This window comes from Diachasma alloeum, unplaced genomic scaffold (assembly GCF_001412515.2).
Source record: "Diachasma alloeum isolate Michigan unplaced genomic scaffold, Dall2.0 Dall_scaffold_00180, whole genome shotgun sequence".
NCBI lineage: Eukaryota > Metazoa > Arthropoda > Insecta > Hymenoptera > Braconidae > Diachasma > Diachasma alloeum.
In genome coordinates this window covers 2,847,059-2,872,319 of record NW_021680346.1, presented here as the reverse complement: position 1 = coordinate 2,872,319, position 25,261 = coordinate 2,847,059, and the positions used below count along the sequence as shown (strand labels likewise).

The following is a 25,261-nucleotide window of genomic DNA, read 5'->3' as shown; positions in this document are numbered from 1 at the left end:
TTTTTTTCAGTCAATTTCCATTCCGGAGCGATAATAAATTATTAGTAGGGGAGGGTGGCGCAAAATGGAACGGCGGGGCAAAATGGAACGCGGGGCAAAATGGAACGGTACAAAATACGAATATAGAGCGAAATTCAGACAACTTTTTTTTTCACCTTATGTGAGCTCAAAAATGATAATTCGGGGTTAAGTCAGTGACATCAGTCTACTCTGTAGTTATTGCTATCTTGTAATCTAAGGGAGATAGGAAAATTTTGATAAGGACCTTTTTGTAGAGAATTTCAAGGGCTGTAAAAAATGTCATTATAAAAATTTTGCTATCTTCATTGTAAAAAAGATAGTTCAAGGTTAAAAAACTGAAGAAAAATCTGATGTCTGTAAATTTAATTATAGAGTAATAGACGATCATAGATAAATAAACAAGACCTTTGGAATATTATTATTTTTTTTGTGAATAAATTTAATATTAAAAAAAGGTCCTATAGTTTTTGAAAACCAAAATTCACTACCGTTCCATGTTGCCCCATTCTCCCCTTTTCTTGAAAATTAATAGAAATCTGGAAAGTTAAGGTAAATGAATTTTTGAATTTTCAATTGATTGAAAATTCAGATGAGTTGAGGAATTTTCATCTTTCTGCTCTTCAAAAATTTCGAATTCGAATGAATTTTCAAATGAAAATTCCGAATCATCATTTTTGAACTCACATTAGGTGAAAAAAAAAAGTTGTCTGAATTTCGCTCTATATTCGTTTTTTGTATCGTTCCATTTTGCCCCACCCTCCCCTATCAAATAAATTTTTATCAAGTTCGAAGAAAAATGCATTCATGTCAACGAAATTTTCTTAATGTAAGAAAAACGTTCATTTATTAATGGAAAATTTTCAATTCAAATAAAAACTGTTTCATGTTATTCCAATAAACTTATGTATTTGATTTAAATGAATTATTTCTCTGGGTATAGTCGGTGGTTGTGTTCGGCTACTGCGCCACCTCGCGGTGGCGTCAGTGTACCAAAGTCATCATAACCTCCCTGATTGGCATCTCATGACTAACAAACAGCAAATTTTCTTGGAATATAAAATTAATAATAACTAAATTATAATGAATAATAGTAAACAATAATAAAATTCGCCTGAATGCTATTTTTTAATGTGAAAAAATGGATGTACTGGGCATGCTGAACTCGCTTGATGGCCCCAAGGTTGATCAAAACAGCCCGTAAACATCGTGAAAATATTCCTACACGTCTGGAATATCCAATCATCATAACGGTGTCATTTCCAGGGTTTCTCACCCTTCTTCTGTTGAAACTGCTCACGCGAATACAAATGCCTCAGTTGTCGTTAATCACATTTCAAACTATCTCAGCCTTGAAAACAAACGTACGGAAACTTTGGAATCTCGATATCTTAATTACGAGTGCTCTTGAGCGTGGAATAGATTAGTCATGCGTAATTCATACAGAATAGACAGGAAATCACATTTTCTCGAGACGTTGATTACATGCTATTGTTTTTACAACAAATTCTATGAGACGGGTGTTTATGGGGTTATTATTTTGATAGTGATCTGATATGTGGTGTTGATGCGTCGGTTAATTTGGCGCAATTGGATATAATAATTGAGATTCTTCCGTGATTTATGATGACAACAATTGATGGTGGCTTCTTGATCGCAATTTATGATAGCTAGACCAGGCGCGCGCGCTGATCTATCATCGTCATTTCTCATTTGCTTGTGAGAAGCCTCCCGTTCTTCATTCAAATTTGAACAGTATTAAATTTCATGTTCTCACAAATGCAGTATAAAAGTAAATGACACATAGAAAAAAAAATTGATGAATGATAAAGGTAAATAAAGACGGAAAAATTAATGAATCATTAATGAATCATAGTTTTCAACGTGACACGATTAATCCCTACAACTATTGAATAATAAGGGGAGTTTTAAGAATCAGATTCCTAGAAAAGTGGATAATTTTCTTGAATTATTCAAAAAATTCTAGAATTCTTTATAAAACTGAGTAATTTTCTAAATTTTTCTCGAATGAAAAAAAACGGAGATTTTCTTAGAATTTTTTAAGAAACTGGTGAATTCTCTAGGGTTTCTAGAGAACCTGATCTAGAACCTGTATCTAGGCCAAAAAATGGAAGAGAATCAAATTTATGCCATTTGTGAAAAGAGAAAAATAGAAGGAATTGAAATTGATAAGATTGATGAAATGACATCTGTCTATATTATAAAAATCCAAATCGACTTCTAGTGATAAAAATTTGGTACTCAAAATTGAGACATCAAAATTAAGTGTCAGAATGAAGGATCAGACACTAAGGGTCAAAATAAGGGCCACGAAGGTTATAATGAGGGTCGGAATAAGGGTTACGAAATTTTGATTAACGGTCACAAGGGTCAGATTAAGGGCCACTAGGACCAGATTAAGAGTCACAAGGGTCAGAATAAGGGTCACGAGGATCAGATTAAAGGTCATAAGGGCTAGATTGAGGGTCACAAGGGTCAGAATAAGGGTCACGAGTGTCAAATTAAGAGTCATAAAGACCAGATTAAAGGTCACAAGGGTCAGAATAAGGGTCATAAGGGCCAGATGGAGGGTCACAAGGGTCAAAGAATAAAAATCCAAGAACGAAAAATTAATCAATTTTGCGCAAGAAAAAGATGATAAAATTGATAATTATGATGCACAGAATAATTTGGGAATTTGAAAATGCCACGCGCTTTCAGCGGCTACCTTCACGTAATTCATTGGCGATCAAGCATTTTCGATATAAAACAACTTCTCAAAACGTTGTGCTTTTAGAGATAAGAGATTATTAATAGCTTATAATTAAGTTGTGACGAGTTTTCATAATTAATTTTCATGGATCATGTTTATCACACTAGAATAGTTGTCATACAGTGATACTTCGATGTGATTATAAATCGAGAATAACCATGCACTCGGGATAATGATGATAACTCGTTTTATGCATGTAATTACACTAGTGTTCATGATCTACGCAATAATTGCATGTTCCGATCACGATTTTATCGAACGTTTACGTTAGTTATGTTACAAGTGGTGTGTTTATACATGATTGCGAGAGACTATTTACTTCTCTTTGGACTTTTCAAATTCCGTTTGGAATTCTTGCAGCGAATGAGGAAATTAATTGGTGTCGAGTTGAGATTTGATTAATAGAAACGTTTATTTACCGTGAAGTTCTAGGATAGATGAGGAAAAATAGTTTCTGAGCGGGAGTTTTCCATCGATGGCGGGTAATTAATCATTACAGGAGGAAACATTCCTTGAGTCTTGAGGAAATAAATTTGAATATGATTAATTACTTCCACGGAAGAAAGCCATTTTTATATGAAATGACTTGAAAAAAATGGAGAAGTCTATAAATAACATTTTTGTGTCTCAAGCCTTAAATTAAGATTCAACCCAAGATATTACCACCCAAAAGTTAATCCCTATGAATCAGTCCCTTGATTCAATTCAAGGATGATTATTTCGTATCAGCCGGGGTTATACCAAGCGCTCTCAAGTGTAATATATGGGCCAGACACTAAGTGTGAGAATATAAGGGTCAAAAAGTGGAGGTTAAAAAATGAGGGTCGGAATATTAGAGTCAAAAACTGAGGGCCTGAATGTAAAGGTGAAGGAATGAGGGTCAGAATGTTAGGGTTAAAAAAAGAGGGCCAGAATATTAAGATCACAAAATTAGGGTCAGAATATAAAAGTAAAAAAAGGGGGTGTCAGGCAATGAGGGTCATATGAGGGCTAAAAACGGTGATCAAGCATAATATATGACTTATATTTAGACCCTCATTGCCTGACACCCACTTTTTTTTACTTTTATATTCTGACCCTCATTTTTTGATATGCACTTTTTGACCATTATATTCTGACACTTATTGTCTGACCCTTATATTATCCCCCCATTGAGTATAAAATACACTTGAATCAAATATATTTTATACTCAATTCAGGTATTTTTTTTTTCGTGAGTTTTTCAATTAAATTGTGTGAGAAAAAATTGAAAAAAGCATTTCACTTCAGAAAAAATACTGAAAGTACGCGTGGATATCTTTAAGCCGCCTTCGAGGCATGAGTTCTTACAATTATTTACATTGTGTACAATTGAATTCGTCACTTTTTCATCAAGAAAACGTCATATTGACGTATCCTTGAAGCTTGCAAAACGACCACCAAGGGTCATCTCCGAAAATAATTAATTCTGTCAGTCTAACCATCCCGAATATGAGATATTAGCGAGGATTGATGGTCGAAGGTTGAGGCTGCAGAATTTACGCCTCAACAACATCGGCCTCGTCCCACAGGATGACCTTCGCAGCATTCTACGAATGTCTCCCAACACGGTTTACAGTCTCTCCCCATGGATTCTATTGGCGGTTTCTCCTTCTTTACCTAATCAGCTTCATTTGACAACTTTATGAACCTCCGGAAACTTATGACGGGTTTTGGTATCGAGGTTGTGTAATAACCGCGCATATCTCGAGTGCCTCCTTTGGGGGTACATACCTGAGGCAAATTCTATGGTAGCACCATATTTTCGTGTAACTCAACACATTTAGATTTTTTTTTTGGAATTTAGTGAAATTTTATCGTAGAAGTGTAATCAAATGAATGTGGATCTGGATAAATTTAAGAATATTCAAGTATTTTGGCTATTTTTTCTTCAGTGAAATGCTTCTCTTTTAGTAGTCGAAAATGAGAGCTTTCATTTGCGCCCCATTTATCCCTAAGTTGAACCGTTAAAAAACATTTAAAAAATCTTTAAAAAAAATGAAAAGTTGACTTTTGGAGGCAGATTAATGAAATAACGTGAAAATTTCAATTTCTTAAAATTACGAGCATTTTCTATGGTTTTTAATTTGTAATGGCTTGATCTGCGCGACAATACTGTATTCGGTCAGATTTAGTCGGAGGTCTGAGTAGAAGGGTTGACTGTCCAGGTCCAAACTCGAATGTCCGTTTGTCCTCTGACCCCGCGGGTCTGTTTTAAAGAATCATTTGTAAAGAGAATATCTACTTATTAATATTGGAACTGGACAATCGTAGCCAGGGACGAAATTAGCTTTATCCGGAGAGATGCATGCGTACTATAGCGTAAACATCCTCTCAGCAATCGATCCATTGGCGATGCAGATCGCGACGTAGTATAAACAAATGACGAACCTGGGTCTGGGGTCCCCACGATGAACGGGACCGTCGATAGTCTGCCCTGGGCCGTAGCCAAGAGCACTCTTCCGACTGAGATACAATCATTCAAATACTATATTGTTTGCATTTTTAATGATGACTCTGTAAAAAAGGCGTTCCTACAATATATGGACAAATATCTACTCTTTGAAAAGTTATTTGGGGAGTGAATTTATTGAGTTTATACCCTTTCATTTAAATTACTTCCTACACATTGTCCCAGAAAAGTGGACAATTTTCTTGAATTATTCAGAAAATCCGAGAATTCTCTAAAAAACGGAGTAATTTTCTAAGAATTCAGTAGCGAAATGGTAAAACGGTTTAAGTCGACTCATCTCCCAGTTGAGTTTTTGAAGAATATTTCTGAATCTAAGGGAGATGGCGAAATTTTCGTAATGACATTTGTTGTAGCTCTCAATCGGCTCTACAAAAAAAGGTTATAATAAAAATCTTGCTATCTCCCTTAGATTCCGAGATATTCATTAAAAACTGGTCAATAGTAAAAATTGACTTGAACCGTTTTACTAAATACTTCACTACTGAATTGTAGAATTGTAATAAAACTAATGTGGATCTGGCTAAATTTAAGGATATCCAAGTAATTTGGCTATTTGTTCTCCAGTGAGAGGCATTTCTACTTTTTTAGCCGGAAATCATAGCTTTCTTTTGAGCCCCATTTGACCTTAAGTTGAACAGTTAGAAAACATTTTAAGAATCTTAAAAAATATATAAAGTTCACTTTCGCAGGAAAATGAATGAAATAACTTGAAAATTTCAATTTTGAAAAATTACGAGCATTTTCTATGGTTTTTTCTAATGGTTTGATCTGCGCGAGAATACTACATTCAGTAAAATTTAGTCGGAAGTCTGGATAGAAGTGTTGACTGTCCAAGTCAAAATTTGAAAGCCCTTTTGTCTTCTGACCCCGCCGGTGTGTCTCCCACGGGCTCGTTGTCTTAGGTCCCGTGTCGCCAGACGGTGTCAATCTCCGGATTACTTCGGTAATTATCCTAGTCCTCTAGCGGCTAGTCTAGCCCTACACGGAGACAAAAGTTGGATAACAATTGCCTAAAAAATGGTGGCAAATTTTACTCATTGAAGACACGGGTAGCTTCTAATGGCATTAACTGGGACATTGACGGCATCTTCATCCACGATATCTTTTGCGTTGTGACCAAATGAGTACTTTTTGTTGAAGGCATGCAGAACTTGACGTGTAATTGAGGAAAAAAGTCACCTGCATAGTAATCTCTTACATAAAAAACTACCTGAGCAATATTTCACAACGCCCGATAAAGATGAATGCTCAACTTCTAGCACTTAAGTATCTGGAATTAACAGCGGAATGCACTTACAACTGATAACGACTGGTCAATGTCAGGGAAAATGCGCATGCCACACCGATGGAAAAATTCAATGTTACATTGCCCTGTTTTTATAGCTGAGGAAATTTCAAATAAATAAGATCTCGCCGTGAATATCAATTATCTCTTTTTGAGATACAATTATTTGGATCAAATAAAATAGTACTGGGGTCAGGTCACGTGTATTTACCGCAAGAACGGGAAAGTTCTTTTTTTACCTTTCTTTTTACACCGAGAAAATTATTTGATTTGTTTCTCCCAATCAAATGTATCTCAAAATTAGAATTATTACAGTATTTACTATGAAATCACATTAATTTAAAAATAGATGAACAACCATATAATAGTTGGTTCAAATAAAATTATCATGGCAGAATGAATTTTATCGTCAGTACAGCTTAGAAACTCAATGAATAATCTCTTCCTATCCCGCAGAATCACGAAAAATTCCTAAATCCGAAATGTTCTTGGAAAAGTTACTTCCTCCCTTAACCGTTTCAACATGATCATTCACCTTTCTCCATCACAATGATTCAGGAAAAACCGCAGGCCTACTATCTGATGAATCGCCTCCAATCATGCCGTTATCACAGTTCAAAATTGATGCTAAATCTCGATAAGATGTTCGATTTCTCACATATCAATCAGCGTTTCCACTTACTCCACCTCTTCTCTTTTCGCGTCGATAAAAAACCCATCAGCGGTTACCAAGGGTGCGGCATTCATATGCTAGCAGCGAGCACCAGATATAGCTTCGTGGAAATATACCGAGTCGTTAATAAAATCATTTCATCTCAATCACTGTTGCGCGATGGGCAGCCCTCTTGTCAACAACCGGTCGCTTCCAGTGGATTCCATGGAGCCAAAGGGCGCTGAGGGATCACATGAAAAGCCAGAAACGACATTCAGGAATACAGTCAACGCTTTATATAAGATACCTCGACCTCCGAGCGCTCGAGGCCTACCCCCAATCTCGGCACTTTTATCGCCTCCCGAATGTTGAGTTCCGTGGGCTTCTTATAAGATATACCTAATGGCCTCGATAATTTTTCAACGGGAAAAGAGTGATTATAAGGATCAAACAGAGTTGAGGGTCAAACGGGAGGGACGAACGAAGTGATCATAAGGGTCATATGATCTTAAGGGTCAAGAGTTCGAACGTGAGAGTCAAGTGAAGTAATCAGAAGGGTTAAACAATCCCAAGGGTCACCTCTTTTCGTCGACGCTATGATTATTAAAATTATGACGCGGAATTATCTTAATAGAATAAAGCCTAATTAAAATTCAATTAATTTACGCACTATCAATAATTTGAAGTGCGTAAAGAAGTGATTATTCTCAAGTCCCCCGACAATCCCCAAACATCAGCTGCCATTCTATCACGAGGGGTTATGTTTAGAGAGAAAAATGAACGCGGGCTATACGCATTCAAAACATTAAACTCGTATAAATTGATTAGTTATCAATATCCATTCAGTAAAAATGAATATTTCATAGAATTCGGGCTCAACGAGCGAGGTATCTTATTTTAAACCACTGATCCCAATTTTTCTCCTCTCTGTAAGTGCGCGTAGTGGGGGTGTTCGGATTCCCGGAATTCCACTCTCCTACTGTTCCTAAGGTCCCTCTCTATATTATAAAAATCCAAATCGATTCTTGGTTTGATACAAATTTGATACTCGAAATTAAGACTCCACAATTGAGGGCCTCAAAGGTCAAAATAAGGGTCACGAGGGTTAGATTAAAGGTCACAGAGGTCAGATTAAGATCCATGAAGGTCATAATAAGGGTCACGAGGATCATAACAAGGGTCACAATGGTCAGATTAAGGGTGAGAAGGACTTGAATGAGGGTTACAAGGGTCACAAAGGTCACAATAAGGATCACAGGATCAGATTAAAGGTCACAAGGGCCTGAATAAGGCTGCCATGGGATTCATCTGCCGAGTAATTTTACAATTAAATCCGATTAGCATCAAGTGGTTTAAACATTATCAATTATGTACCATCGTTTCATCAGTTGTAATTTGGTCGTAAAAAGTATCAGATTCAATAAAAAGTAAATGTAATTGATTTTCGCGGTCTGGCAATCTACAAGAAGGAGAACAGCTGTCACAGCTCATCATAAGATTTTCCGCATAACTGGCTAGTGAGTCAGGTTAAGCCGATTTTTTCCGGATGAGCCAGCTTTTACGGTGCACGAATCAGTGGATCGTCGTGAGAAGGAATCTTCCGAGAAATTGCTGTCTGGGTAAACAGGCACTTAGACATTTGTCTCGGGATGCTTGTAAATCACTCGATTCTCATCTCTCGCGGCGAGGCTCAGGTTAACAGCGGTAGAAAGTTCGGTGCGATAACTAATGCACCAGGTGGACTTCCGCTGTTAAATGTGACCTGCTAAGCACGGCTAATCTTCTGACGAGATTTTCTAAGGAGATTTTTCTGAATGAATGAAGACGGAGATTTATCGTATGTCCTTGGGGTTGTATTCACACCAGAATTTTTACGGGGTTTTTCATAAAATCAGAAAACTCCGTTGAAGCGCGAGGAAGTACTCCTTTCTCCGTGACTATTGCCTATTATATAGGAATTTACGATAGTTTGGAAGACACTTTAATTTTATTACAATTCACTCATCACTGGTTTCACGCAGAGGGAAACCCATTTGTTGCATTTCAACAACTACACTGCACGGAGAGAAAAGTCTGGGAAAAATTCTAGTGCTCGGCACCAGAAACGAGGCGCAAACTGCCGAACTCCCATATTTTAATCGAAATAAGAATAAAAATTCTAGATCAGCACGGAAATTTTGCTGTAAGTTAATGAATTTTTGCAAAGAAGCACGAGAAAAATTCTAAAGCTGGCACTAGAAAATTTCCCGGTGTGTCAATTTTGTAGGGAATTCCATAGAAAATTGTGGGAAAAACTTCCTTAATTCTTGGTAACATTAGAAATTTTATTGTGCAGTTGGAGAATTTTTCTAGTGCTAGCACTAGACTTTTTGCTATTCTTCCTATCCTCGTACGTGTCCGCGCGACATTGGCAACGTTCGGCTCGCCGAAGTGAGTCGAACAGCTGCACTCGAGAGTCCCGAGTGGAGACTTACAAAAGACGTCTTCAACGGCGGGTAACGTTAGCGCGTGTTCTGCAGAATTATGTGATAATCAGGGATTATTGGGCTTATTTTTCTCTGAAAGTGTGATTAACCATATCAAATTTGTGGGAAAAAAAAGTGTGAAACAAACGGTCGTAAAAATTGTTGAAAATTACTGACATTATTCAGTGATGACGTTTTAAGATAATGTAATTCCCAAACGTGGCTGTGATCTAACGGATCTGCTTGAACGTTTTGAAATGATTTCTCGAAATTTCTTTTTTCAATTAATTGTTTACAATCATTCTCATTGCAAAAAGCAATACAACCAGTGAGAATCATATGTCCCAATTTATCAGCTGTTAAATTTTCATATTACAATNACGGTCGTAAAAATTGTTGAAAATTACTGACATTATTCAGTGATGACGTTTTAAGATAATGTAATTCCCAAACGTGGCTGTGATCTAACGGATCTGCTTGAACGTTTTGAAATGATTTCTCGAAATTTCTTTTTTCAATTAATTGTTTACAATCATTCTCATTGCAAAAAGCAATACAACCAGTGAGAATCATATGTCCCAATTTATCAGCTGTTAAATTTTCATGTTACAATAAATGATTTGCTCATGTTCTAATTCCTATGCTCACTGAATAAGATTTCAATCATAATTACAATTCAATTCTTTCTAGAACATACTTGAGAGTGTGAATTTCTGGAATTCAATGTTTGTTGATACTCTGGTAAAATTGCGCGCCCACACTGTTATCAATTTTTAGTTTGTTCATACGGTAATTCAATTAATCAGTTGTTCATCTCATCAATATAATTCCGTGCTTAGAATATTGTCATTTCGTGTTTTCAGCACCAAATTAAAAATTAAAACTTTATTTGGAATGTTGAGTCACAGCTTCTTTTTATTTATATCAGAAATTTTGTATTTGGATATTAATATTATTTGTTCAAAGTGAAAAAATCGATTATCATTTTCACTATATTGCATTCAGATTCTCCTATCCTTAACGTCAAAAATGTGAGATAATCTCATAATGCTAGCTATTAATTCTAATCAACTTTGTTCGAAGAAAACCTTAGTAAACGCAATATTAAGCAAGTAGAATTATTCTATTTTCGTCTGACCTAAATGATTTTGACAAATATGATTCGTTTATTCATGTTTCATAGAATGGAACTCAATTCTCTTTTGTTTGTTAGGCGGACTTCATGAAAATTCGACGCAAGACGATTGTACTCATGAGAACCGCCTTTCTTTCTCCATTAGTTCAACATTCTCATGCTTAAGTTCTCATTTGGATTCTAGATATCGCCCATGCTTTTTTTAGTATTCATTATTCATTATAGAACTCGCAATCATATATCTCATGTATTCTTTTGACCGTATGCAGCAATAAATAAATTTTTTTTAAATGAATAAATGAAGTAGTTGTTAAAATTCAACAATAATTTGTTAGAAAAATTACGTCAATGTCCCTAACTTGTGACAAATAGTACATTACATGCCCGAGCCTTGGAAAACAGATCACCGTCCCCCACGTGCAAGATTGCCTTCCGAGCCGAAGGCGAGGATGGCAAGCACGTGGGGGAGGGTGATATGTTTTCCATGGCGAGGTGTGTATATTAATTTTCGTGTCGAGGGACCTGCAAAACCCCAATTTCGTGGCGCGCAGCGCTACGAAAATGGGGTTTTTCAGGTCCCGTGATACGAAAAGTAAATATCATAGTGTATACCGCATGGTGGCAGTGCAGTCTAAAGTCTAACTCATATTTTTGAGAACTACTTAGTGATCATATTTGTCACTCGAGTTCACGTTCAAGTCCGCCATGTCTGAATTAATTTGAATAATATTGGAATAATTGCGGTACCCATTGATGCCCCATTACCCGGTCACTTTGACGTTGGATTGTGGTTCATGGTCACGCGAAATTAAATTGAATAACTCCAGATACTCTGAGGATGGCCTTGCAGCTTCCGGATTAGATTAGAAAAACTTGTACACCGTTTAGGGTCAAACGTGGCCTCTTACGTTAGCGAGAAGACGCGCCGGTAATGAAAGGGTTCAACACTTACATTCTATCTTTTGAGTTCACTCGTGCGTTATCGGATAATTAGGAAATCGCTGACATCCTCCTTCTGGCGAACTATTTTTCACGGATTGAGGCAGAACGTGCGGACTGCGGACTAAATATATTTGTGGTGTCAGCAGGATGAATTTATCATACGCGCTTTGAGAATATAAATTTGGAAATCTTCAATTATTAAATTTGTCAATTTCATTTCACAAGAAGTTTTTTTATATTTTATATTTTAAAAATTATTTCAACTTCCAAGACATTTTTTTTGTAAAATAGATTGTTCACAAATTATTTATAAAAATAGATCATAATTTTTAAATGTTGAAAAGTATGTGAAAGAAAAAAATTAACTGTTGAAAAACTTGATGTCTGTTTTACCAGCAATCGATTGATCGATGATTTATCAATTGATTAATCGATTTATTGATTCACGATAAATCAAATCCTTTTTTATCGATCCCCCCGTTGATAATAAAAATCTCTGACTTACTTTCCTCATGCCACAATCGGTAACTAATACTGACGACATTGATTCAAAAATAGAATTCGTCAGACTAGACCGGCTAGACTGATCCCTCAAATTAAATAAAAAAACCAACATGACTTACGTAATGTCAGTGTGATCGATGTGACTGGCAAATACAATTGCGATGCACATATAATTCATTCGAGAACTTCCGGATAATGAGACAATTACATGATACTAGAACCACTGAAAAAACACGGGATCTTATCACGAGAATAAACACACGCAGTTCGTGATTGGTCAACTGAGCGAATCATAAGTAAATGTCAGATCTAAAATTGGCGACAATTGTTCGATGATGCGAGGATAATTGAAATTTAGTTGGGTTAATGAAACTGGCGGGATGTGTCAATCATAATTGCATAGTAGCGTTTTTAATGTTTGGGAAATATTGAATTAAATGAGGAAATTCGAGTTTTTTTTGTTGAAAGCTTCCATTTGTTAGTTATTTGCCTCTGGGTCATCGAGGAATTTACATTGATTTTACTTTTTAAATGTTGACGATATGAATTAGAGGGAAAATTTTCAATCGTTGGAAAACAGGTGAAATTGAAAAATTAATAATTCAATTTTTATGAGAGATTGATTAAATAATTGAAAAATTGAGATTTGAAAATTCTAAATTTTTTAAAAATAATTTACAATCAAAAAAATTTTTTATCCAAAAAAATTTTTTTTGGAAGTCACAATTAAAAAAATTTTTAACATTAAAAAAAGTTGATTTTATGCAAAAGAGAAAGTTTCAAAGGTTTGAACTGTTTCCATTATTTTTAACGAGGAGATAAAGTTCAAAATGAGTAATTTTTAAATTAGTAAAACAATTTTGAAGTCACTTTTTACGAAAGATTCATACGATAATTCAGAAATTAAATTTCTGCAAAATTCAACGTCTTTTCCAAATAATTTACAAACAATTTTCAACCAAAAAAAATTTTTTCTTGAAAAGTCACACTTTTTTTAATTTAATTTTTTTTTAAGTCTGTTTTATGCAAAAAAGAAGAGAATTTCAAAAGTTTGAACAGTTTTTGAGAAGACAAATATCAAAATAAGTGACTTTTGAATTAAAAATTCACTTTTTATGGAAGATTGATAAAATAACTCAAAAATTGAATTTTTCAAAGTTCCATTATTTTCTAGACAATTTACAAACAATTTTTCAACGCAAAAAATTTTGTGTATTGAAAATCACAATTTTTGTTAATTTTTCAGATTAAAAAAAATTTGTTTTATGCAAAAAAGAAGAGAATTTCGAAATCTTGAACAGTTTCCATTCTTTTTTACGAAAGAGTTTAAGAAAAAGTTTAGAACAAGTAATTTTTGATACTCAGTGCGTGAAACACCGCCCACGCACTTCGTGTCAAAAAATATTATTCGATACACGGAAGTGAAGAACTTTTTCTGGCGAATATGATTATAGAACTCGCCTTCGGCTCGTTCTGTAACCTCATATTCGCCAGAAAAGTTCTCCACGCCCTAGTATCGAAATGTACTATTTTATCATCCAATTAAGTTAACAAATTTGATGATGAAAAATCTCCAAATCTATCCTCAGTATCGATCACGCGTTCATAATCTCAATCACAACATCAATGAAATCAATTAACCGGCCGTGACATTCGCCAAAGGCGCCACTTCAATTGTCCACCGATAGTCATCCCAGATGTTCCACAATCACAGATGTCCGAGTGAAAAAATAACTCCGGAAAAAACGATTTAGTTTACTCGAATCGGTCAATAATAGCCGAGTCATCGAGTATCTTGATCAATTCACCTGACTCCAAAGTCCACTATTAACATCATTCGACTTGTTATCTCATGCCATCATAATTCCGCTAGAGAGCGGCTTAATTTACTTCCCCGACGGTTGAGTCAGCGCGATGTGTCTACACGATACCGATTGCAACATTACTCGCAACATATAATTGAGAGAAAAATGAAAAAATCATCAACGGAAAAATGAGGAAAAGAAAGGCGAATGAAAAATGAGATGACAACTGCACTTGTTGACGGTCGAGGACAAGGACATGGGATCTGTCGGCTTCAAGTTAATTTAAAAATGTGATTCACGAGGCGACAGCCACTGGGTTGAGAAATTTTTTGGCACCCTTCGGGCAAAAATTGGCTAAATTTAATTTTCGAGTTTTTAACATTATTGCTGGGGTAAGAGTGCACTTTGTGCTGAGAAAAAAAATTAGTTCTGCTGAAAAATTATATACTTGCCTGAAGAGATCTTTTGTCGTGTTGAATTAATTTACTTGCGGACAAAAAGAAACTTTCCACCAAAAAATGATAATTTTCGTAGTGGTAATTGTTCTCGTGAGCCATTTATATGTCTTTCGGGTGAATACATTCGTTTTACAGAGAATAATATGAGGCTCCAGTTTCATCAAGCGAATGTTATTGAGTAGTGTATATCTTTGTCCAATAAACAATTATAATTTCCATGGAACAAATGATAATTTCAAGAAAAAACTACAATTTTCTTGCAGAAAACTGTTATTGGCAAAACTAAATAATTTCGAGGGGACAATTTTTTTTGGGAAAAAAATATTCTTTCCTCGCCATGTGAACCTATGAAGTTCTCTCAGATCAAATGATTGTCGTACAATAGATTATAGTTTTTCCTGCCAACAGTTCGAACCCTTCTAGGGATTTTTCTGATGATGACGATAAAAATTTAATTTTGTGAAAGACATTAAATTTTCTTCTATCAAGTTGGTTAATTTTCCTGAAATTCTCACTTAGAATATATAATTTCACGACTATCAATAAATTTCGACACTAAACTAGTGAAGAATGTCACGAAATATTAGGTTCAAATGATTAATCACTTCCGACAAGTGATACGACACGAGAAATAGTCGGATTTCGTGCGGTTCACTTTAATGCTCTATAACGAATTGTTAATGATGTTAGGGATATGAGGATTATTGAGTAACATCAGTTTCGCAATTTTGAGATGCCGATCAAAATAGCAACTGACATGTCTGCGTCGTTATTTTTATGACACTGTAATACGCTTTGGCAGTAAAATCAATTCAATACACTGACACTTTAAAGAGGTGCATGTGTCTTTAAATAATTCCGATTGAATTGTTTGAACGCTGTCATGTGTTCGATTGTACTCTCTTGGCACATATGCTCAACGTATTGTTACGATTTTCTAATTTTCCGGAATAGATTTCTTCTTGCAAGCAATATTTTCTTTCCTCAAGACCTCTCCGCTGAAGTGAGCGTCAGTCGATTGTTCCTATTCATTCTTTTTCCTCATTCTGACAAGTTAATAATTAATGATTGATTACTAGCAGTTAGTCATCCATTACTCGTTAATATCCCTAGAAGACGGAGATACCTAAGATTTCAATCTGAACAAATCTGAATTTCCAAAACTTCCAGCTGCTTTCAAAGTTGCTTCATCCTCGCAAAAGCTGTCTACAGCAGTTGTAAAAAGGAAAAAATACATTGAAAAGGAAACTTTCTCAAGACTTTGTTCAAGACCATTATCGTTTCATATTTACCACGATCAAATAAAATAAAGACTTCCTTATCAAGACCTGACGTAGTAGTAATTTGACCCCTGGAGGTGGCCGAATCCACATTCTGTTTTCGTGTCAACGAAAATTCAAAGCTATCTCTGAAATTTAGCGAGATGATTCAGAATTTCGGTGACTGGCGTCGAGCGAAAGGAGATTTATCCATTGACGCAGTCAGGGTTTATGACAGCTTTCAGTTTTCTTCGTAAATTTAATAAATCTAAGAGATTCCCTACAGATGAAAGAATGACGTAGTTTTCCACTTGATTCCATGTTTGAGGGGAGATGAATCATGTGTTCACCAAGAGAAAAACTTGCCGAAAAACTGTATGTTGTACGTGAAAATATTTGATGAAGTGGAACAGATTTACTTGAGGGAAATTAATCACTTTGATAGAAGCCAATTTAATATCTTTTACAAAATTAAATTTTTGTCGTGATCATCAGAAATATCCCTAGAAGAAATCGAACTACTGGCAGAAAAAAATACAATCTATTGTACGACAATCATGCGATCTGAGAGAACTCCATAGGTTTATACCATAGAAAGAATACATTGACGAGGAAAGAATTTTTTTTCCCAAAAAAAATTGTCCCCTCGAAATTATTTAGTTTTGCCAATACCACAGTTTCCGGCAAGAAAATTGTAGTTTTCTCTTGGAATTATCATTTGTTCCATGGAAATTATAAGTGTTTATTGGACAAAGATATACACTACTCAATAACATTCACTTGATAAAACCGGAGCCTCATATAATTCTCTGTAGAACGAATGTATCTATTTGAAAGACATATAAATATCTCACGAGAACAATTACTACTACGAAAATTATCATGTTTTGGTGGAAGCTTTCTTTTTTGTCCACAAGTTAATTGATTCAACACGACAAAAGATTTCTTCAGGGGAACATAATTTTTCGGCAGAACAAATTTTTTCCCTCATTTGAACCTTATTTTTGATCATTGAAAAACTAGTGCGATGCAGCTCCTGAATTTTGCTGAGGAAATAAATCACTCTTCGCCTCGATTAACAACGAAATGGGCAGTGAAAAAATTGATTTGAATTTTTTCCTGACTGCTGATTAGATTACTGCGTCAGTGGAGTTGACATTCGCTCAGCTCGCACTCAATGCAGATATGGAAAAAATAATCTCAAGATTACAGCACCGATCTTACGTTTGATCTCAGGGACATAATGTGTCATTTTTTGTTGACTCGTTTCCCTTCTGCATTTTCATCAGACAATACATCATTGAGGACGATTTTTCTATGGGCCTGTCATAATCATATGGCGGAAATGGCAGATTGAATGCACGTGGCGAAGGACGGGGCTGATTTTGGCAGGCAGACAGACGATACTGACTGACACTGTCGGAGAAGAAAACACCGGAAATTTCCCATAATGGGCTTCAAGGGTATTTCTGAGCGGAAAGCAATTTTAACTTGATGACTCAGACTTCGGTCTTCAATCAAAATTGTGACACAATTCATAATGATAGCAATGGAGTGATTGTACCAATAATTAACCCAGAATTTAAGAATTCATTGAGATGGTTTTCCATTATCTATCTATCGTTAACCTTATTCGAAATTAATATTCAGGTTAAGAACATTTTTTATTGTAAACTCATTTGATCCTGAATTACTGAACATTCCGCATTGATTTTATTATTGACACTTTGAAGATTTTTATTTTATTCTCCATTTTCTAACGTTAGGAAACATTTTTAAAATCAGAAACAGAGGAACTTTGTTTGAGAAATTTTCCACAAAGAATTTGTAAACAATCGATTTCTCGTCCTGATAATTCTCGTGGGAAGTGATTGAATGTCAAAAAAATTTCCGAAAGTGGGAACGATATTCATTTTTTGTTTAAGAAGGAATCATTTCAAAACGAAATAATGTCCCGCAGAATATAATTTCAATATTGTTCATAATTTTTCATTTCATAAAGAGAAAACAAAACGATCAGCTGGTAAATTCTAGAAATGAACCCATAAATGAACCCATAAATGAAACAATAATAATTATATGATAACAATCTTGTAACTTAAGGATAAAATATTTGTTGATAAATTTTCCTCTATATGAGATATTTTCATCCTGAAAAGGCACCACCTGGTGTGAATTATCCGCCTCTTAAGCTCAATATTTCGTTGCTGTCGAAAGCAGAACAATTGTGGACGTCCGCATGAAAAGGGACCACTTTGTCGATATGGAGTTATGTATACTCTGATAATATTTATAACATTCCGCACATTTTGAGCCCAAAATGATCCTCATAGGGTGAAAAATTACGTCGCCGGAGCAGATGAATAAAACACTTAAATGGGAGTTGCTGAGACAAAAACGTGAATATCTCAGAAACTAGAATCGACAAATTAAAGTGGTCCCTTTTCATGCGGAGGTCCACAATTATTCATGTTTGAGACTTTCAAATTCGAACCAAACAAATTCCTTTTTGGCAATTTTCAACTAGCGATTTTGTTGGCCCAAACAAGACTTGCTTGACAACGTGTTTGTTTTTCTCTCAGTGTAGACGGTACAGATTGGCTTAAAAAAACGTTTCATTGGATTCTCCATTAAAGTAAAATGAATATCCGGGGCGCCTCACGTAACAGTATATTGTTAAATAAAATCATTCAAATCCCTGTAAAATTGCGGGAAAAGTTTCAAAGTCTCACCGTGACGCGTCTCCAAGATCGTTGCATTCCGCTGATTGGTCAGCTCCTGGCATCCCTCCGTACCTCCGGCCCATATGCGTCGCGCCGAGAGTCGCACGCACCCACACACACCCCGAGGACCTTCACACAGAGCCGCCGCCCGTGTGTTTTTCCCCTGCACACACACATACACACACACACACACACACACAGAAACACCATGTTGCCGCGCAACTTGCGGGTACGTTTCATATAATCGTCGTTATCGCTTCACCCAAAGTACACAAACACACACCACCACATGCCAACAATTGGCCGCGTGTTGGAAGCAACATTGCCGTCTGTGAAGTCAGCGATTTCCGTCCTTCTCCGTCTCGTCGTCTTTAACATTTTGCTAGTTGTCGTTGTAACAGTCGACGAATTCGCTCGGGTCTAACTCGTGCGGTTGAACGTGTCCGTACAATCGATCCCAAGTGTTTGTTAATCACAATTTTTTTTATTTTCGCGCACGAATGTCGATGTCGCAGTGCGTGGGAAGAATATAAAACCGGCGTTAGAGGAATAGAGGGACTCGGTGGAATTGAAAAAAAGTCGAGAATTCCGCGAGTTTGAAATTCTTTTGCGGAGCTTTCGCAGTGTGCACTCTCGCGTTTTTTTCAAACATATCAAATAGTGAGTTGAGATGACCAGTGGGGGACAGGCTAGCAACGGCGAGAATCGAGGACGAAATGGCCACGTGCTGGTGTGGGAACAGCCGGGCCTCGACGAAAACGATAAACGCCAGGCTAAACAACGAGGTAATGAGCGGAATATGTTGACGGTCTTTCCTCATTTTACCTTTAATCCCTCCACCGAAGTTAACATCTCTCAATTGTCCTTTACTTTTGTTCCTCGCGAGCTGTACCATTCTGTCATTTTCTTTCTCGTCCCTTTTTACTTTAATGAACGCTTTTAATTAGGTCAACCGGCCTTTCGGTGCTCTCCAGTCGTATATTCATTTTCGCGGGCTATCGCAAGTTTAAGGACGCATTCGAGGCTCATAACGCCATGGCGAATGGGTCGCGTAACCCGAGAGGTGCACGCGCCATCGATGTGCCGGGATCTCTTTCTCTCTCTAATTTCACTCGGGACTTCACTCGCCGCCGGGAGTTGGCTGCTAGATGGGGAGAACACGTGCAGGGGAATCTCGTGATCCGCGAATTATCGAGTTCTTCGGGTTTTTACGAATTTTTTGTTCCGAGGATTTTTTTCAACCGCGGGGATCAATTTCACGCTGTTGAGGATTTTTTCGCAATTCCTTAATTCGAAGAATAGGAAAAGCCAGAATACTGGAATAACTATGATAATAAATGTGCTCAGCTATTTGCCAGAGTGGATGATCAACTAGATCTGACGTATTGAAAGTCAAGAATTCTAAAATTTAGATTGTCAAATTACATTCGTTAATTAATTATATCCTATCCTATATTTTACTAAAGACGAACGAAACGTGAAGTTGTTTTATATCGAAATATCTCGAAACTGCCTGACCGCTAATTTTTAATTCTGATTGGTTAATATGTGACGCGAAGTTATTCACAAAAAAAAACGCGGCATTTTCAAATTCTTCAGTGGTAAATTTTTTTTTCACGTCATATATATGTATATATATATATATATATATATATATATATAATATATCTATTTCACATGTATATATATATGATCGGTGAAATGAATAAATTGTCCTTTTATGGAGACCGATTATTTTAAAAAATTGAAGATAATTAATTGAAAATGAAAAATTCTTTATAGATTCTTTTACTCTACTTCGCTATTCACTTCAATCATTAGTCGAATTCTCTTTGATTCATTATCAATATTTATAAGGTATTCATGAGAAAATGAAATTCAATGAATTCCATTTCTTCATTTCAACAAATGAATAGATCAGCGCGCGCGAGAGCGCGTGCATGGATCTTGTGAAAACAAAAAGTGTGAACCTAAAAGGCAACGTGAGTGTAGAAATAAACGGAAGAATACCGTATGATATTCATTCATCGAAGTTAGTCATGAAAATTAAAATATCCACAATTAAAAAAAAATGATAAAATCTTTTAATTAAACTAAAGATTCATACAAGCTTACACTAGCGCCAAAAAATTTCACTGACGCAGTTGAGGATTTTTTCGCAATTCCTTTTAAAGTAGCTGTACCGTTACGCTAAATTGAAAGATTATTGAAAACTGCAAAAAATTTGCAGAAAAACCGATTAGATTCGGAATTGTAATTTTTTTCTCAATTTAATTATCGTTTTGGTTTTTCAAAGAAGAAAAGTTAAAAGATCAGGATTTAATCCAGTGTCTTATGTGAAAATCAACATTTTCATTGTAATTAAAGATTAAAATCTGAATTTTTTTTCATTAGATGTAAAAAAATCAAGAATTTTTTTGACACCTCATTAAAAATAATCTACCGTTTCGCAAACAAGTTTTATTATTTATTTATAAGGGGGAAATGTTTGAAAAAATATCAATATTTTGCGAAATCTAATTTAGATAATACTGATTGGGTATAAATCTTTTCAAATTTTGTCCATGCAATTTAGTTGAAAAATTTAAAAACTGAAAATATCCACAAGTACAGCGCAGGCAGGCGCCGGCAGAATACTGAAATAATGACAATAATAAATGTGCTGACCTATTTGCTAGAGTGGATGATCAATTAAATCTGACGTCAAAGTCAAAGAACAAAGTCAAGAATTCTAAAATTTGAATTGTCGAATAACATTCATTAATTAATCACATAAAAACAAAAAGTAAAACCCTAAAAGGCAAAGTGAATGCAGAAATAAACGTGAGAATACTGTATGATATTCAGTCATCAAAGTTAATCATGAAAATCAAAATATCCATAATGAAAAAAAATAATAGAATCTTTTAATTAAACAAAAATTTCACTGACGCAGTTGAGCATTGCTTGCAATTTCCCCCTTTTAATTCGAAGGAGACAGTCGCACATGCGTCATGCACTGATAAAACTTAACGTCATCTTCATGTTTTTTATCTGGTACATCAACCCTCGAAGTTGTTTTATCGAAAAATTCCATTCGAAAAGTATCTTTCAATGCCAATCGATGATTAATTTTTATAAATAATGTTCCTTAGAGAATTGGCTCGTGTGGATGAAACCCTCGATGCGATTTCAGCAAAAACCACACGAGATAAATAAAAATTAAAAATGTTTTCGAATCACCATTTTTAATTATGTTTTTTTTTCTCATTTACTTTGAACCCATTTTGCCCCACGAGTATCCACCATATTAAAAAACATTTAATAGAATTTATCAGAAATAATGCAAATCATCTGAACCTTGACGATGACAAAGCAATTAATTTGAAAGACCTAATAACACAATATTATTTATCCCTAACACCAACATTCAGATAATAAATGGTGACCGAGGAGAATTTGAAATTCAAAAGAATTCAATCCGATATGTGGAAACACGAGAGACAGTGTTAACGAGCATGGCCGGCAGGGTCTCTCGCATTCACGCGGTTATTTAAAGACAACAAGGTAGGAGACGCTACGTAGGCGTTGGTTAACAGCTAAAGTTGGTCGGGATTACTGATGTTTAAATACCGGATAATGTCAATATGACGATCTATCGCGGGCATTGGATAATTCAAAGGGCGGAGAATCTTCGGAATTCTTTTTCCCTCGTGCACAGCTGGTGGAAACACCCAAGGACACCGAAATTCGATCCTTGTTTCCTCAGTGTCGATTATTTCCTCCTCCAAAGTCATATCAATTTACATCTGATTGATCGATTCAGCAATCAGACTTGAATTCTCGGAACTCCGCGGATGATGACTTGGGAAAAATTGAAGGTTCATTAAAAAAAACAAGGCATTCTAATTTTACTGGCGAGTGGTTGAAAGATGAATCGCAAGATTCATCAACATTCCGACTATTCGATTGAGCGATTAAAAAAACCTGTAACTCGACTATTGCATGCAGTTGAAGTCGTGAATAAAGGGGAAAACATCGAGCGAAGGAGAATTATTTCATTTCCGTTAGTTGAGTTACTTCACACGTTCGAATTGTTTCCGATGATATGCGTAATGTGGGATGACGTCATCGAGACGCGCCTGTCACGTTCACGTGCACAGCTCACGAGTCCCTTCCACTCTTGCTTGCCGAGATGATTTCGTCTGATCGAGTGATGATTGCGCGTTTTTTTTCTCTTTGATTAATTTATCGGGTTGTTTCTACGGCGTTGCACCGGCTTGACACGTGCTCGGGGAGTGGCGAGAGGAGCCTAGGACGCACGAAGGCGAGCGGGAGCACCCGAAGATAACCGAAGATCGCCGAAGCGAAGCTTTGGACCTGTCATGAGGGATGACGAAGTCTGGATAGAATTCATAATAAAGAATTGTTAGATGAGTTGCAAATTAGCTATGGTCGGTTGCAAAATTGTTATCCGGGTTTAGTCTTGACATTTAGACCTCGTGATATCAAATTTTCCGGATGAGACAGTCGAAGTAGTGGATTTGATACATTGTTAGAATTTAAATGAATGATCAATGGATGAATAAAAAGTTGATGGGCGATTGAGCCGTTTATTTGGAGAAATATTGATAAGGAGAAAGGAGTATTAAATGGCTAGAACCTTGACCGAAATCGAATTTGTCAAGATTATTTGAAGTACTTCAGTTTTCATACGTCTGACCCCGGTTGATGACTCATCGCTCTTTTTTTCCTCTTTTATTGATTTATCGGGCACGAAACTGATGCACCGGCTCGTCACGTGCTCGGGGGCTGGTAGGCAGGGCCGAGGATGCACGAAGACGAGCGGGAGCACCCGAAGATGAACGAAGATTGCCGATGCGATGCTTCGGGTCCGTCACAGGGGAGGACGAAGTCTGGATGGAATTGATAAAAAAAAATTGTTAGATGACTTGTAAATTAGCTGTGGTCGGTTGCAAAATTGTTATTCGGGTTTGGTCTTGACATGTAGACCTCGTGATATTAAATTTTCCTGCTGAGATAATCAAAGTCATGGATTTTATCAATTTCTTGGATTGAACGATTAATAAACAAAGAGAACGAGTAAATAAGCGATTAAGCCGTCAATTTTGGTGAACATCGACAGAAAATCTGCTTGAGGCTTGGGCTAGTGGATATCGCACGGATAGAACCTTGACCCGAATCCAATTTTTCGAGCATATTCACGTGATTTGCTTTTCGAGAGTTGAGTGGATCGTAATGATGACTAATGATGAATCGACGACACTGATACCGCGTCGAGATTGTGAAAGTCCTCATCTATTAGGTAATCTATTGGGTTAAAGAGTACGTGACGGAATTATTGAACATTGTGATTTGTTTACTCGAGGGTTTCGCGCAATTTTACGACTCACGAATTTCTCCGGTCAATTGAACTGGCTTTGTGTGAAGAACAGTACTATTCACTTTTATGTGTATTCCATTTTCATGAGGTCAAAGGGCATTGAGCAATGGCTCTTCATGCTGTTGTACATTGTCGCTCGTTACGAGAGGACGAAAATTCAACTGGATCTCGGCCAGTAAACTTTAGTTACTCGACCTTCATTTTTCATGCAGTGAAAACATCATACAACGAAGTTTGTTTCATTGAAAAGGTGAATGAAGGATGGATGCGATGAGAATAAAATGCTCTGAGTTGAATTTGGTGGAGTGGAATAGATTTACTTGAGGGAAATTAACCAACTTGACAGAAAAAAATTTAATATCTTTCACAAAAATTGAATTTTTGTCGTGATCATCAGAAATATCCCTAGAAGAATTCGAACTGTCGGCAGGAAAGAATATAATCTATTGTATGACAATCATTTGATCTGAGAGAACTCCGTAGGTTTATACCATAGAAAGAATACATTGACGAGGAAAGAATATTTTTTTCCCAAAAAAAATTGTCCCCTCGAAATTATTTAGTTTTTACAATAACACAGTTTCCGGCACGAAAATTGTAGTTTCCTCTTGAAATTATCATTTGTTTCATGGAAATTATAAGTGTTTATTGGACAACGATATACACTAATCGATAACATTCACTTGATAAAACCGTAGCCTCATATAATTCTCTGTAGAACGAATGTATTTACCTGGAAGACATGTAAATGTCTCACGAGAACAATTACTACTATGAAAATTATCATGCTTTGGTGGAAACTTTCTTTTTTGTCCACAAGTGAATTGCTTCAACACGACGGAAGGTCTTTTCGGCGGTATATATCGTTTTTCGGCCGAACTAATTTTTTTATGAGGGATTGCAACAACATCGAAATTTCATCATTTTTGTATTCGAGGTCAAAATCTGCGAAAAATACGAAAAAATCCTCAATGATGCAGCAAACTTAGATATTTATGCCATGAAGTTCTCTATTTTTCTTCTCTATTTTGTCTTTTCCCACAAAATACCTTAAATAGCAGATTTCGTCAATTTCAATTGATCTATTCGTTACGATTTTCGCAAAAAATTCTTGGAAATCACAATTTAACATTGAAAGTACTGCAAATGTCACTACGTTAATGCCGAAATCACTGGAAATGATTGAATTAAGTAAAATCAAATGAGTTAATCACTATCATTAAGTGAAATAATTAAGTGAAATTTCTTTAACAACTGAAAGGAATTCCGATCAGACTATGCCTTTCCGCTGAATCTTTCGAGAACTACTCTACTTTCCACATGCCCTTGACGCCCCACATTCATCAGCCCGATTTATTTCTAGTCATT

General features: G+C 36.0%; 1 protein-coding gene across 2 annotated transcripts in view; it reads left to right on the top strand.

Moving 5' to 3' along the window:
- LOC107045185 (putative inorganic phosphate cotransporter) overlaps window positions 1-25,261 on the top strand; it is a 55,597-nt gene that overhangs the window by 16,738 nt on the left and 13,598 nt on the right. The window contains exon 1 of one of the 2 annotated variants that reach the window (XM_015267349.2): window positions 18,885-19,295. The exons of the other annotated variant lie outside the window; for it this stretch is intronic. Coding sequence (XP_015122835.1) covers window positions 19,181-19,295 — 115 coding nt within the window. The 5' untranslated portion in view covers window positions 18,885-19,180. Of the gene's footprint in view, window positions 1-18,884; window positions 19,296-25,261 lie in introns of those variants that run through there. 2 annotated transcript variants of the gene reach the window in all.